General features: G+C 53.4%; 1 protein-coding gene across 1 annotated transcript in view; it reads right to left on the bottom strand.

Annotated features, from left to right (window-relative positions):
* The window catches only part of PLEKHG4 (pleckstrin homology and RhoGEF domain containing G4), a 65,027-nt gene that overhangs the window by 35,675 nt on the left and 13,449 nt on the right, over positions 1-15,903 (bottom strand). The window contains 4 exon segments of the mRNA XM_063313071.1: positions 2,294-2,380; positions 3,145-3,238; positions 4,401-4,524; positions 5,306-5,521. Coding sequence (XP_063169141.1) covers positions 2,294-2,380; positions 3,145-3,238; positions 4,401-4,524; positions 5,306-5,521 — 521 coding nt within the window.

Genomic DNA, 15,903 nt, shown 5'->3' with positions numbered 1-15,903 from the left:
AGAACTGGCAGGTTCATAATGGGAGCACCTTAATATACTATATATACAGTATATATCATACACAAAGACACACAGACACTATATGTGTGTGTGTGTCTTTGTGTATGATATATACTGTGTCTATGTCTGTGTGTATGATCTTTTAGCCAAGCACCCACACCCATCCAAGCCATTCTGGGCTTGGTGCCTCCTAGCCCCAAGACTCAATAAAGTAAGGGACTGCCTCCAACGCCCCCCCTCCTATCTCTCCCCCATCTCTGCCCTTTTGGGCACCCTGCACCCTGCCTTGTGGGGCGGCAAGCAGCCCCAGAACCGCACAGCTCCGAGGCTGCTTGCCACGCCCGAGGCAGCCTCAGAGCCACCCCAGCCCAGTCCCAGCCACAGCCACCCTCGCCACCCCGCACTCTGAGATCCTCCCCCTGAGCTCCGCCGTCCCAGCTGGCCTTTGCCAGCTTCTTGCTCCCACTGCTGACGTGCCCAGCCTGGCTGCTGGGTCGGGCCTCTGCTGTGGAAGAAGGAAAAAAAGCCCAAAGCAGTCCCTGTGCAGAGCTGCTGGGCAGGGCCGAGCTAGCTTCACATTCCAAAACAACAACAAAAAGTAGCCAGCAGCTCTGCACAGGGTTTGGGCCTTTTTTCCTTTCTCCACAGCAGAGGCCAGCCCAGCAGGCCCAGCAGCCAGGCTGGCCACACCTCATCAGCAGCGGGAGCAGGAGATGGCAAGGTCAGCCGGGGTGGCAGAGCGCAGGGTGGCAGGGGCATAGATGGGGGGAGACAGGTGGGTGGGGAAGTGCCCCTGGCAGTTGTAAATCCAGGCAGGCCGCCAAGCACCCAGATTTTGGTCACGTGACTGCAGGGCGCTGCAACAGCCGTATCTCCAGGCGTGGGATATAAATCCATTTTTTCAGCATGGTCGTCATTTTGAACGATCAATGAACGAACGGTGGTCAAGCAAGGACTACCTGCACATACTGTAATACTTCTTTAAAGTACCCACATATACTTGTGGATAAGCCTATCCACGGATAAGCTGATCCTCAATTTTTTAACCAAAATGCCACGAAAAATGCACCACCGGTGGATAAGCCAATTCTGAAAATTAAAACATACAAAAGTTTCAAGGATCGGCTTATCTGCACGTGGCACATTCTTCGTGGTATTTTGGTTAAAAATTCAAGGGTCAGCTTATCCACAGATGGGCTTATCCGTGAGTCTATAGAGTAGGCTGTTCAGTGGCTTTAATAATTAATACCTTTAATGTTAAATTATGTCTGGCAAACCACCCTCAGCCAGTGCAGATCTTTCTCATAAGATCCCTGTACTCCGAGTGAGCCAGTTAGCAGCCAAGCTGCTGCGTTTTGCACCAACTGCAACTTCGGGATAGTGTCCAGGGTAACTCCATGTTTCAACAGTGCAGACAGAACGTAACAAGGTCTGAACAACTGTCATCAAGTCTGACTGGTTCAAGAAGCGATGCAGCTGGCCTACTGGATGAAACCGTACAAAGATGTTCCTCGCCACAGTGAAGTGTCAAGGAGCACTCTCAGACTGTAGGCTGCTTATTAGGAGGGAACTGGACCCCATCCCAAACAGACTAAACCTCGAACATCGTGTCTAGTTTTCTTTTCATCACCTCTGTCTTGACTAGGATTTCATTTTAACTTACCCTCTCATTCAGCTTCCCACTGATCTTGGGCAACATTCAAGGGTATCAATCTGATGGTAAGGAGCACCAGAAGTGGGTCTCATCAGACAGCCTCACCCCAAGTGCCAGATGACACCCCCTCCCCCAGTGTTTTCATACAGATACTGAACTGTGGTGGACACGCCGAGCCCCGCTGGGAGCGCACCGGTCACAGTCTGGGTGTCAGGCATTGGCTGCTCAGCACCATCTCTCTTGGCTACACATCTGCTAGCTCCAGCAGCACAAACCCCACTGCCAAAAAGATCAACTGAGACGTGGCACATGTCTACAGGAAAGGGAAATCAGGGGAAGGAAGAGACCCAGGGGCAGACCTCGCCCTGCACCGGTGAGAACGCGGTCTGAAGGGCTGCCTGCACTCTTGCCTGAACAACTTGCTGTGTGCTTAGCATGGCTGTATGGGCACATGTGCCTACGCGGTACGTGACAGCAGCACTGCCCTGGCGGGTGGCTATGCCCCCTCCCAATCCATTACAAAACCATGCCTGTCATTCATCCAAAGCTTTGGAATACAGGACTACAGAACCAAACCGCCCTAAACACCGTTAAAGGCTGAAGTAGCTGCGGGTTCCTGAGGCCTGAACCTCCTCGCACCTGCACAGAAGCTGGCTCTCCTATCTGGAAGGTGTGACCTTTCTCCACAAGCAGCAGGGCTCTATGGATGCAGCGTGGGACGGTGTCCTGCAACGATAAAATTTATTTTTCTATGGCTCCTGCTCCGGTCAAAGGTTTTCTTTTACGTCCAGCTGGATGAGGATTGGCAGAAACATCCTCTCCCTTTTCCTGTTAACCTCTGCACCCTAAGCATAACTTCTTTACAACCAGGAAGAGGCCAAATGGAAGTGCTTACTCGATAGGCCAACCGTTCACACCCGAGGCAGGTTTCTCCTTAACCAAATGCTTCTAGCCCCTCAAGCCACGGAAGAGCAACACAGGCAGGAGTGGCTGGGCAAAAGCATCTCTCCATTTTCAGTGCAAAACGGCTTAAAGGCTCCAACTTTCTCTCAAGGACACTGCTCTGGGCACACATTTACCTGAACATCCTTCTGAAATGAAAAAGAACGATTTGCCCATTCCGGCGTTTCCTGTTTCTATGAACCCTTCAGCTCCTGACCTCCATCATCCCAACCCCACCTTATCACTGCTGGAATCTGCCCAAAGGTTGGTCACCGTTCTTTCTTGGTCACCATGCTTTCTAGTGCCTACTGTTAGTTCCCCGGACAGAGCAGGCCCTGAAAAGTCTTTTCAGCCACACACAAAACAGACATGCCATGAAGTGGCATCTGGAAAGGAAAAGGGCATCCAGAGCCAATGTGCTGGAATGCTGGGAAAGAACTGGAAAAGGAAAACAATGGCTCTGTGTGCCCAATGGGCACCCAGCAAGGGCAGAGTGGGATTCAGAAGAAGAAAGGAAGTGGAAAACAGAATCAGTGGCAGAGCCTCACCTGCAAGGTGTCTAAAGCTGTAAAGAGAGCTGGGACTGGGGAACATTGCCGGGCATCTACCAGGATGGTTAAGCCCAAGGCTTTGCACTCCGGCCTGAGGACGAAAGGAAGAGAAGACGGGCTCTGTTGCTGCCAATCCATGCAAGCTGCTCTTTCCACACTTCCCCAGCAGGTTCCTTCCCAGCGTAAAGACCGCCTCGGTTCCTTCTCAGGCCTTCCCTGGGCTGAGACCAAAGCAGCCACAAGTCTTCCTCTTATCTTGCAGGTCACAAGACTGGGGCAAGCAGGCAAGCAGTTCTTACCAGGCCAGAGGCAACAGTAACAGATTTTGTTAACTTCTTGTGAATAACAGTAGCTCCCCCACCAAGTTTCGAACTCTGCCATGACGGTCCAGTTACTTAAAATACTCCATGAGGAGATCAGAGCATGTTCACACAGAACAGTGAATACAATATAGGGGTCTATCTGACCTGCAGTATCTGGGACTCCTGAAAAATCTCACTCTTGCAGGGCAATTCCTGCCCAGAGGATACTGGAGCATCAAAGCACACCGAAAGCCACATCCATGTCTCTCCGCTGGCTGACAATCTACAGTCCTAAAACTGGGTGGGTGAATTTTTGAAGCTGTCTGTGGTAGTAAGCATACATCTTTCTACTTATTTTCCATTTGTCGTAGCAAAGTTTCTTTGGCACCTACAGGCATCCCCCAAATTGTATTTACAGGACTCTAAAACTGATTTCTCAAAATGGCCCAAATCCTAAGAGAGTTCGGTGTTTCTGCCTAAGTTGCCAAGATTTGATGTTTATGACCTTGCCATTAAGCTTCAATCTATATTCATTTTAGTACCCATAACATGGATTACCTGCACTACTCTCCAGTGTTGGGCTCTGGCAGACAGACTGAAAACCACTGTAAGAAATGGCTTCATACAGGAACTTCCTTGTATTTATATATGGCTGTGTGTATTTCTAAGAATCAAGGGGAAGAGGAAGCGATCAGGGTCTTCTAACAGAAATGATGGCCATGAAGGGAGGGACATAAATATTTGACTGGGAGATGCTTAGGGGAGCACCTGAGCCACCAGTTGAAGTTTCTGTGCACAGAACAGCTTAAGTAGCATTTTAAAACTGGATTCATACAAACTCCCCTTCAGACACACTACAAGATAAGCTATGAGCTAACAGAACAGTTACAGCATTAGGTGTACTGACCATACCTGTCCTTCCCTCTTCCCCTTCCCCAGCCATCCACAAACCTGAGAATGCTGCGTAAATACAGGAGAAGCCGTGTTAGTTCACTGGCACTGCAGTCCGGGCATGACCAAATAGCATTCCTCATTGTGATGATGACCACCGCATGTCCGTATTTGTCTCTGGTACCTGAGAATAAGGCTCAATTTAATTTGTCTAACTAATTAGGCAAAAAATTATGATCAAGGCCCCCTTGAATTGATCCATGGATTGCCCTTTAAGGAACGGAGAAATGGCTTCTTCCAATCTATGTCATGAATGAATGACTACGAACAGTTCAAAATGTGTGGAATAGCAGGGCGGTAGAGGTTGAAAGTGATTAGCAGAATAGGAAAAACAAACTCAGGTCTACACAGTCTGGTTCTGAAAGCAGAGTTCGACTTCTGAGGGGCCCACGTAGACTGCCACTTGTTTTCTTAAGTAGCAGTTCACAGCGTTCCAGACCTCCACTGAGAATCTGGCTGGTGAGGGCCACAAACTATTTAGGGTGAATGGATTGGCCACTGCCCCAGCTGGCAACTCAGGATGGTTCTCTGTGCGGATCCACAAGTCCACTGCTTCACTCCTGCAAGCCTGCCACAAACATTGGCTGCTCCCGCTCTTCCTTGGGCCATCTCGCTGGCCCCTGGCCCTCTGCAATAGGGGAAGGCCAGGCCAGGGCCGTACTAGGAAGGTGGGATCCCTTGGCAGCATAGAGGCTCTTGCTACTGGTTTGTGGAAGGGGCCCACGCTCTGTCCTCCTGTTCTGAGCGCTAAAAGCTGAGGAAGATGCACCTGAAGGCCCAATCTACAGTGAGAAACTGAAAATGCTGCTCATGTACACAAATAACTTTCTCTGACCACTGCCTTCTCCACAAAGCATAGAAAATAGCAACAGCCCACAGAGGCTTCTCTAGGACATGGTCTTTACCTGGCAGGCACGCAACCCCACTCCGAAGCATCTCCCAATTCACACTCTTCGTTGGCAGGGGGGCTGTTTCCAGAATTCCACTGAATGGGAGTTCCAGGAGTTCCAGTTGCACAGCCAAGGCTGGGTCTTTGTCCCCAGAGCCACAAGGAGTGCTCAGTACCGGGCTACTGTTGCCAGCTCCTTTACTGACATTTTCTGTCCCATTCAATGACGTTTCTGTAAAAAGAAGTAACTTTCAATGCTATATTTTAATTATTCCCATTTGTGTGCAGAGGCAAAGTAGCTATCCAATTTATTTATCCTGTGCCTTTGCAATGGATCTGAACTGGTAATGCCAGTTAAAGCTAAAACAAACCCGATGAGGTCTACCGTATGTGATGAAATACCTCTGCCTCTCGCTATTGCAGAGCTACCAAGTGCTCTGGTTAGTTTGCTCATGTGGAAATCCAGCTCTTGCCCTCCTGTGCACCTCTGTGTGGGGACAAAAGCATTTGCCGGCTCACGCCTCTAGGCCTTATGGATGGAGAAGTGGGCTTCCCAGCATACTTCTTGCCTCCCAGACTACTGTTACAGAGGTGCCCTACTATGCCAACAACCTGCCACTTGGGCGCTTTCTGAACACAGCTCCACCAGTCATTTGAAAGCCGAGAGTGGCTAAGCCTCTCTACAAGTCTATCAGCCTTCTTTAAAACTGTACCTTCTGTCCAAAAACAGCCCAGCTAGCAGGTTGATGGGATAAATCTCTGGGGGAGATGGGCAGTGGCTAAATTTGAGAAATAAATAAATAATAAATAAATCTGGGGGGAAACTCACCAGCATCCTCCAACCCATCAACCTGTCAGCTGGCATACTGTACAAGTGCATAAAAATGTATTTTGAAGTTGGGCATTCTCTGAACGAATAAGGTTTGTCAATTGTTGTAAACACTGAAGAATTTTGTATCTGCGTATCTGTTTTCCCCTATTTTCCTATGTTAATCTTCAAAATAATTTTTAAAAATTGAACGTGGGAGTGTCCAAAAGGATAAAGGGTAGGAGAGATGCTTTCTGCTTTTTCCAGGTGACATCCGCCCTATACCAGACTCATTCAGGCTAAAGGAAAACCCAGTACTCAAATATTTTATGAATCCCAATGTGTCAAGGAGCCAGAAGATTAAAAAATGCCATGTGCATTTTAAGTCTAGAGGTTCATGCAGGAATTCATAATCCTACTTTTTCCTCTATGTGGATAAATGCTCCTAAAAACTAGGAAAAGTCCTCCAGCAACATGTTTTATTTTATTTACGGTCCCAAACAATAAAACACAAATACAAAATTTAAAATACAGGGGGAAAAAACCCCAAACCTGAAACAAATAATAACAAGAAGAGGCTATCAACCAGCTCCTGCAAGCCATTGCTACTGATAGAAACTTGACAACCTTTTAGTGGTTGTCCAAGTTAGGTCTTGCAGGAAGATTGCATTTTCTTGATCAGAAAGATGCCCAAAATTTCAGATAATTGGGTTTATGAGTACCAGACACCAGGAGTGATAAAAGGGCAATGTGGCAATACACGGATCACTGACAACCTCAGTATCTGAGCAGAAACAGGTATGTGCAGGAGACTAGAGACTAGTATAGTTGCCAACAGTGCGCCAATTCAAGCCAAGATAAAAAGTCTCCCATGTGAAGTACGTCAGATGTTATAAAGGTACCTAGGAATGAAGAACCTGCAGTTGTGCCACAATAGAGACGGACTGGCTCTGTCATTTTGTAGATCTAGCAAAGAAATAATGGAATGTATCAATTCCCCTGTTTGTTGTTCTCTGAGATTGGAGGTCAGAGGTTCTCCGATATTTAGGTCAGTGTGTGTATCGTTGAAGTGAAGAGTCACTGGGCAGCGATTCTGAGTTCTGTAGCCTCAAAACCAAGCTCCATGTCCTGAAGGAACTGGGCATGGTTAGCTTCCAAAACAGAAGACTGAGAAGAAATATAGCAGTATGGGTAGTCCTCTCTTAATGACCATTCATTCGGCAGCACTGAACGAATGGTACTTATGCCTGGTCCCTGCAGGTACGGCCGTTGCAGTGCCCCCGTGGTCACGTGATCAAAACTTGGGCACTTGGCAGCCTGCCCACACTTACGACTGCAGGGGCGCTTCAACTCCCCCCACCCGCCTACTTCCCCCATCTCTGTCCTTCTGGCTGCCCTGCACAGTGGCTCTCCCTGGCGGCAATGCCGCCACTATAGAATACTGCCTCAAGCCCCACAGCATGGCCAACCACCCCAGTGCCACAGTGCCAAGCCCCCCTGCCCCAGCTGCCCTGCGCTCCGCAGGCCCTGCTGAGCTCAGCTGACCTTCGCCGTCTTCCTCCCGCTGCTGACGAGGTGCGCCCAGCCTGGCCCTATGCGAGGCAGCTGCTGGCTGGGCCAGGCCTTCTTCCTGAGGCCACTTGCACCATCCTCCAAATAGCGGGCATCGTTCTTGCGATGCTTCAGAAAGCCTCAGAAGCTTTCTGAAGCATCATGAAACCAGAGCATGAAATTTGGAGAATGGTGTGAGTGGCCTCAGGAAGAAGGCCTGGCACAGCCAGCAGCTGCCTTGCATAGGGCCAGGCTGGGCGCACCTCGTCAGCAGCGGGAGGAAGACGGCGAAGGAGTGCCGCTGTGCAGGACGGCCAAAAGGGCAGAGATGGGGGGAGATAGGCGGGTGGGGGGAGTTCAAGAGGAGGCAGTCCCTCACCTTAGCGAGGCTTGGGGCTGGGAGGGACCAAGCCAGGAATGGCTTGGATTGGGGTGGGTCCTCACCTAACAACTGGTGGGATTCGATTATCAATGGCAACAGGGACTGCTGGGATTACTGTCGCTAAGCAATGCAGTCATGTGATGTTGTACTTTACCACAATATCACTTAGTGATGGAAATTCCAGTCCCAATTACCATTGTAACTCAAGGACTGTCAGGTCCAGCCCAAGAACAAGTCAATGCACTCCAGTTCTTTATTTCCTCTCACCGTACAGACAGAATCTTGCCAGACTAAAGCTACTCTAACTGGCCTAAGGGGAAATAACATGGGAGACTCTAGGGCGGGGCCATCCTGAATCTCTTTGTTCTCCCACCATTGCTGTCCAGACTGTGAACCCTCTTATCTCCTTGGAATGTGCTCCCTCTTTCCTGAGAACCAGCAGCAGTGCCAAAATCCACCACAAAGACTACCTGTATTTCAATATCTGTTCTCTGTTGAAAGTAAGACAGGTCAAGGAGTGAAATTCAGAGGAGACTCAGGCTAAATATTAGGAGGAATAATGAGTGTCAGTTACTGAGGAATAGTGGGCGTCAATCACCGTATCTTGCTAGTGTTTCTGTGATGGTCCCAGTACCAGAATCTTAACTTTAGAAATTCTTCAGACAGTTCATTAGGAAGCTTAAAGAATTATTAAAATCCAATTAACACAGGACAGCTGCAAAGCTCTGAGTAAGGTTTTGGTGCCAAAGCATTCAAAGTGATTCATTCCCTCTGATCTCATCCCTCCTCCCTGTCTTACAAACAAGCTCTTTCTCACTCCTGAATTCCCCCCTCCCAGCTCATTAGTTTGTTAGAGTAATTTAGATTCCATGTCATGCACTGCCTCCCCCTGAATAACATTCAGACACTGTTTTGCGATTCAGGCTCTGGTTTATTGCAGGGCAGGTACAGCGTTGGTAGAAAAAAGCTGAGAGTGACAGGAGCGCGCCGGTGCGGGGTTTAAATACCCCGCGCCGGTCAGCGCCCCCTCGCTCACGGTCACGTCACCCCCCCTTTGTCCCATGCGTTGCCCTGCCGGTGTGTGAGGGTTTCCGGGATCGCCCATCATCAGGTTTCCATTCTTCTGCTGATTGCTTTCAGCTGGGCGATCCCCGTTGTATTGCCGCTGATGGTTTGGGTGGCTCCGTGATTCATTTGGCTATTGTTTGTTGGCCGTTAGTCGTTGTAGGTTTGATGGCTACTTAACTTGTACCCCTTCACCTATTTCCTTGTCATTGTCATGAGTGCCATTGCGCTGATGACTTTAGCTCAACGGCACTCATGACATACTGCCCCCTTTCCGAATAGTGTTCTCCCCCGGGTTTCTGGGTTTTCCCCATGGAGCTGTCAAAACGCCACATTTTTTTTTTTTTTTTTTTCAAAGTTCCCGCCGGAGTAGTTGTCGCCCCTCCCTTTGCTCCTCCCTCTACCACGTGCCTTCCCAGGGTGTGTCCATGGTGCGCATGCTCCAGCCACACCCTGTTTGTTTGGCTCAGTTCGGCGAGGCGAGAGGCGTGGCTGGTCGGGTGCTTCTCAGCTCCAGGTAGGGCCCTTCTTTTCTTATTTAGAGTGCGTCGCCTTTGTTGTGTCTCTTGGGCGTTGCCCCCAGGTTGCCCTGTTGACTTGCTTGCCACTCCCCCGCGGCCGGGGGGCGGGGGGAGGGTGCTGGCGATCGTTTGTCACCACCCCGTGGGCCCGGGGCGGGGGGAGTGAGTCCCGGGGGGGGGAAGGTCCACCCAAGTCGCGGGCTTGGGGGGGGCCCTTTCCCTTGGGGCACGGGAGGCGGGGGGAGGCCTGCGGGGGGGGGGTTTGGTTTTGCTGACCTTGGTTGCGGTTTGTCGGGGTATGCCCGGTGAAATGCTCTGGTCAGGTCAGGTGCGTTAACGTTGTGCGCCGCCACCCATTCCGGGTGGGGGAAGTGTTTCCACCTGACCAGATAGTGTAGAGTTCCTCGTTGCTTGCGGGAGTCGAGGATGTCCCTTATCTCGAAGTGGTGTTGCCCGTCGATCATAAGCGGTGCGGGCTGTGGCGTGCTTGGGTGCCATCGGGAGGTGGTTGCCGGTTTTAGGAGGCTGGTGTGGAACACCGGGTGGAGCCTCCGGAGGTTGTGTGGCAGGTCCAGGCGTATTGCTACCGGGTTCACTATTTGCGTGACTCGGAACGGCCCGATGTACTTAGGCCCCAGTTTTTTCGAGGGTTGGGTTGACTTTAGGAACTTGGTGGATAGATAGGCCATATCCCCCGCCTGGAACGTCGGTTGTTGGCGCCGGTGCTTGTCGGCCTGCTCTTTGTAAGCAGCCTGTGCCTCCTTCAGCGCCGCCGTGATTACTGGCCATGCTTCCGCGATCTTCCGTCCCCAGTCGCTGGCGTCCACCTGTGGTTCCGGGGGTTGAGGTAGCTCCGGTATGGGGACGAAGTCGCGCCCCGAGACTACTTCGAACGGAGTTTTCCCCGTGCTCGTGTGGACGGCGTTGTTGTATGCGACTTCGGCGAACGGGAGCAGTTCAGCCCAGTCGTCTTGGTGGTAGTTCGTATATGATCGTATAAATTGCTCTAAGGTGGCATTAAGAACCTCAGTGGCTCCGTCCGTCTGCGGATGCCAAGCCGTAGATAGGGCCTGTTGGGTCCCCGTCAGCTTCAGGAAGGCCCGCCAGAATTTGGAGGTGAACTGTGTGCCCCTGTCGGTCACCACACGTGCGGGACATCCGTGTAGCCTGTACACGTGGATGAGGAAGAGTTTGGCTAGTTGTTGTGAGGATGGGACCGACGTGCAGGGGATGAAGTGGGCCTGCTTTGAGAAGTAGTCCTTCACCACCCAAATGGCCGTTTTCTTCTGGCTGGGTGGGAGGTCCACTATAAAATCCATAGAGATTTCCTCCCATGGGCGGGAGGGTTCTGCCACCCGTTGCAATAGCCCCGCGGGTTTGCCTGGTGCCCGTTTGGCCCTAGCGCACGTTGGGCAGGACGCCACGTAGGTTTTTACGTCTCGCCTGAGCGCGGGCCACCAGAATTGGCGCCGTGTTAGGTGTAGGGTCTTGAGGAACCCAAAGTGTCCCGCTTGCTTGGCGTCGTGTGACCTATGCAGGATCGCCTGGCGTTGCGAGTCCGGGACGTAGATTCTGCCTTCCCCCCATGCTAGGTCTTGCGCCATCGTTACCTTGTCGGGGTTCGCCAGGAACCAGGGGTCGGTTTTGAGGGCGGCGGCGAGGTCCGTGCGCATTCCCCCTGGTAGTTGCGGTTGGCTTCTTTCCGTCGCCGGTTGTCCCGCCGTCGGCTGCGCCGTAGCGTCGAGCTGCCTCCGTGCGCCGCTTCGGGTGGTCACGGCCATCCCCAGTTGCGAGGCGGATAGGACCGTCCCAATGGTGTCTGGGGCGGGCTCTTCGTCTTGGGGCAGTCGGGAGAGGGCGTCGGCCAGGAAGTTCTTCTTGCCCGGCATGAACTTCAGCTGGAAATCAAAGCGGCTGAAGAATTGGGCCCATCGGACCTGTTTTGGGCTAAGGCGTCTAGGCGTTCGTAGGGCCTCGAGGTTCCGGTGGTCCGTCCAGACCTCGAATGGTTGGGTGGCTCCCTCGAGTAGGTGTCGCCATGTCTCTAGTGCCGATTTCACCGCGAAGGCTTCTTTCTCCCAGACGTGCCATCGCCTCTCTGTCTCGGAGAACTTCCTTGACAGGTAGGCGCATGGTTTCAGGAGCCCCGTGGAGTCTTTCTGTAGTAGGATGGCTCCCAGGGAGAAGTCTGAGGCGTCGGCTTGGACCACGAACGGCCGTTCTGGGTCCGGGTGCGCGAGGATTGGCTCCGTAGTGAACAGCGCTTTCAGCTTGTCGAATGCGGTCTGGCACGCGGGAGTCCAATTCAGCACTGTGCCTGGGTTCTTGGCGCGTCGGGTGTCCCCCACCCCTTTGGTTTTGAGGAGGTCCGTTAAGGGGAGGGCTATCTCAGCGAACCCCCGGGCGAATGACCTGTAGAAATTCGCGAATCCCAGGAAGCTCTGTAGTTGCCGTCTGTTGCGGGGCCGCTCCCAGTTTAGCACCGCTTCGACTTTTGCGGGGTCCATTTCGATGCCGTCCCCGGAGATTCGATATCCCAAATAGTCTAGGCGCTCTTTGTGAAACTCGCACTTTGTAGGCTTCGCATAGAGCTGCGCCCTTCTGAGCTTGTCGAGGACTTGCCTGACTAAGGTTACGTGTTCCTCGTGTGTTTTTGTGTAAATAAGGACGTCGTCGATGTAGACCAGGACCCCTTTAAACAGATGTTCATGCAGTACCTCATTGATGAGCTGCATGAACACCCCAGGGGCCCCCGCGAGTCCGAAGGGCAGTACCTTGTACTGGAAAGCGCCTAGGGGGCAGTTGAACGCCGTCTTCCATTCGTCCCCCTCCCTGATTCGGATGCGATAGTACGCCTCGCGAAGGTCCAATTTGGAAAAGACTTTGCCCGTGGACAGGTGGGCGAGCATGTCCTTCACCAGGGGTAAGGGATATTTGTTGGACAGGGAAGCCGCGTTTAGGCCCCGGTAGTCGGTACAGAGCCGTAGGGTCCCGTCTTTCTTCTCCCGGAATAAGACGGGGGCTCCGACCGGTGAGCATGCTGGCTCTATGAATCCCCTGTCTAGGTTTTTATCGATGAACTCCCGGAGGGTTGCCATCTCCTTCGGGGTCATCGAATAGATCTTTGGTCTAGGTAAGGGGACGTCGGGCAGTAGGTCGATCCGGCAATCCGTCTTGCGGTGGGGGGGTAGTTGGTCCGCCTCTGCCTCTCCGAAGACCTCGGAGAAGTCGGCGTATTGTTCTGGTAGGTCTGCTGTGGTAGCGGCGTTGTCTTGTGTGGTCGCCTCCGCTCGTCCTACCGTGGGGTTGCTTTTGCCAGCTGGTACTGGTGCTCGATACTCGCCGTCGCCGAATGTGAAGGTGCGGGTCGCCCAGTTGATCCGCGGGTTGTTTTTCGCGAGCCATGGCATCCCCAGGACTGCAATGGGCCGTCCGATGTGCGTGACTACGAACGATGTGCGCTCGGTGTGAGTGCCCATTTGCAGGGTGACCGGCTCGGTTTGTAGCGTGGCTGGTTTTCCTCCCGCTGTAGAGCCGTCCAGCTGGTGGAATGCCAGCGGCGTGGGGAGGGGGAAGCAGCGGAGGTCGAGTTTGGCGACTAGGTCGGGGTGGATGAGGTTTTTTGAGCACCCCGAGTCCACTAGTGCCGCGGCCGTGGTGGCTCCGTTGCCGGTAGAGAGTTGAATTGCTGCCAATATTACGGAGCTTTTGTCGTTTCGTTGAGGTGGTCCGCGTTGCTGTCCCACCGCCTGCCTCGCCACGCGTCTCAGAGCAGGCGGGGAGCATTTCCCGCCGGCTGGTCGGGGTCGGTATTGTCCTCTTCCCCCCAGTAAGCGTCCCAGCTCTCTTTCGGTGTCGCTGTGGCCACGGTCATTCGGCGGTGAGGCGGCGGCCCCGGGTTGGGTGGTTTGGGGCTAATTTTCGGGGTGGGCTTGGGCGCGCTGGTCGGCGGTCGGTTGGCGAAGCAATCCGCCGTCTTGTGCCCTAATTTGCCACACCTCCCGCAGGGCTCCCGGTTGAACTTCTTTTTTGGGTATATGGGGCCGGCCATCCCCCCGTGTGGTGCGGGTACCTTTTTCCCGGCATCGTTTGTGTCTTCCGTGGTTGTCATGAGGAAGGTGCGGTGCGCGTGTTCGGCTTTCCCCGCGAGGTGGATCCACCCGTGTAACGTTTCTGGGTCGTCGCGGTAGAGGGCCCATTGGAGAACGTCGCGGTTGAGCCCCCTTTTGAAGATTTCCAGCAGGGTGGTCTCGGACCAGTCGCTGACCTTCCCTGCGAGGGCTTTGAACTCCAGGGCGTAGTCAGGGACCGTGCGGGTGCCCTGTTTAAGTCTTTGGAGTGCGCTTTTCGCCCGCACTTTGGCTAGGGGGTCTTCGAAGTAGTCTTTCATCTCTTTGATGAAAGCAGGGAAGGTGGCGAGGGCAGGGGAGCTGGACTCGTACAGTTGGACGTACCAGTCCGCCGCCCTGTCTTGGAGTTTGATCGCCACGGCGGCGATCTTGTCGGCCTCGGAGTCATAGGAGTGTCCGTGCCTCCCCATGAACTCCCTGGCGTTGGTCACAAAAAACGAGAGTTTTGTGGGGGTCCCATCGAAGAAGATGGGGAAGTCCTTTGGGGCCCGGGCGTTTTGTGCGGCCCCGCCTCTTGCTTCTCGGGGTGTGGTGTCGGCCGCCTGTGCCGTCTGCTGGCCCTCCGCTGGCCCGTGTGGGTTCGATGCTTCGCTCGGGGTGTGGGCTTGTGCGGGGACGTCGTTGGGTGGCGCGGGGGGCATAAGCGCCTGGAGCATGGTCCGGAGTTCCGTCAGCTGAGCCCGCATGGCCGCGAGTTCAGCTCGTGCCTCCTCGTCCACAGCCCGCGCCGCCGCTGGGGCCGGTTCCGTTGGCGCGTCCTCGGGGGTGGGTTGCCGGCGGGGTTCGTCGTCCCTCTGCCGCGGGTCCGCTTCCTCCGCCGTCTGATGGGTGTCTCCGTCGTCCTCCTCCGTGTCGAGCGCCGTGGGGCTGTCGCTCCACGCCCGTTGCTGGGGTGCGATGTGGGGCGCGGGGTCCTCCGCTGGTTTCGGAAGTCGTGCTGCTCCCTCCCGCGGTCGGGTTGCCTCCGTCGCCATCTCCCCTTGGGGTTGGAGCTGAGGCTCGGGTCGGGTTGGGTGGGCGTCCATGGCTCCGGGAGTCCGCGGTGCCTCTGGCCTTGGTCGGTCCTCCTCTGTCTCTTGCCGCGCGGCTCGCCCTCCTTGCCCGCGCCGTTCCGGCCTCATCTTGCTGGTCTTCTCGCCGTCTACTCCTCCCGCGGCTCGTTGTCGTCCGGTGGGGCTCGGCGAGGCTGAGTTTATGACTCTCAGCTTTATGTCATGCACTGCCTCCCCCTGAATAACATTCAGACACTGTTTTGCGATTCAGGCTCTGGTTTATTGCAGGGCAGGTACAGCGTTGGTAGAAAAAAGCTGAGAGTGACAGGAGCGCGCCGGTGCGGGGTTTAAATACCCCGCGCCGGTCAGCGCCCCCTCGCTCACGGTCACGTCACCCCCCCTTTGTCCCATGCGTTGCCCTGCCGGTGTGTGAGGGTTTCCGGGATCGCCCATCATCAGGTTTCCATTCTTCTGCTGATTGCTTTCAGCTGGGCGATCCCCGTTGTATTGCCGCTGATGGTTTGGGTGGCTCCGTGATTCATTTGGCTATTGTTTGTTGGCCGTTAGTCGTTGTAGGTTTGATGGCTACTTAACTTGTACCCCTTCACCTATTTCCTTGTCATTGTCATGAGTGCCATTGCGCTGATGACTTTAGCTCAACGGCACTCATGACATTCCAGGTGTCTTATCAGCAGCAGCTGGTCCATGGCTGTAACGGCTCAAGAAGGAATGTGCTGAAGCATTCTGTTTGCGAAGCTGCAAAGCTGACATGTGAAAGTTGGCATGTGTTTGCAGCGCTTTATGACAGGCAAGCAAAGGGAGCCTGACAGTTACTAAGTATTGCCCTATTCTGATCTGGAGTACTTTCTGGGTTTCAAGAGGGATTTTCATTTATAGACAAGCAATAGGTTGGCAACTGCTACTGCACTGAATTCTCTGTACTAAGGCCCTGTTCCCAAATCTTGGGAAGCCCAACAAATCTTGAGGATCTTTCAGAGCACTGTTAATGATGTGGCTAGGCAAGTGCTACTCAAAGGGTGATCTGTGCACCAGTCCTGGTCCACAAACTGTATGATACTGGTCCACAATGAGATGAGTACAGAATTCAAGAGTAAATTTTTAAAAACTTTTATTGCAATTTGACATTGCTGCAACATCCAAGTGT

Source organism: Candoia aspera, chromosome 11 (genome assembly GCF_035149785.1).
Source record: "Candoia aspera isolate rCanAsp1 chromosome 11, rCanAsp1.hap2, whole genome shotgun sequence".
NCBI classification, from domain to species: domain Eukaryota; kingdom Metazoa; phylum Chordata; class Lepidosauria; order Squamata; family Boidae; genus Candoia; species Candoia aspera.
The sequence above is the reverse complement of the archived record's forward strand: the minus strand, read 5'-3'. Positions and strand labels throughout refer to the sequence as shown.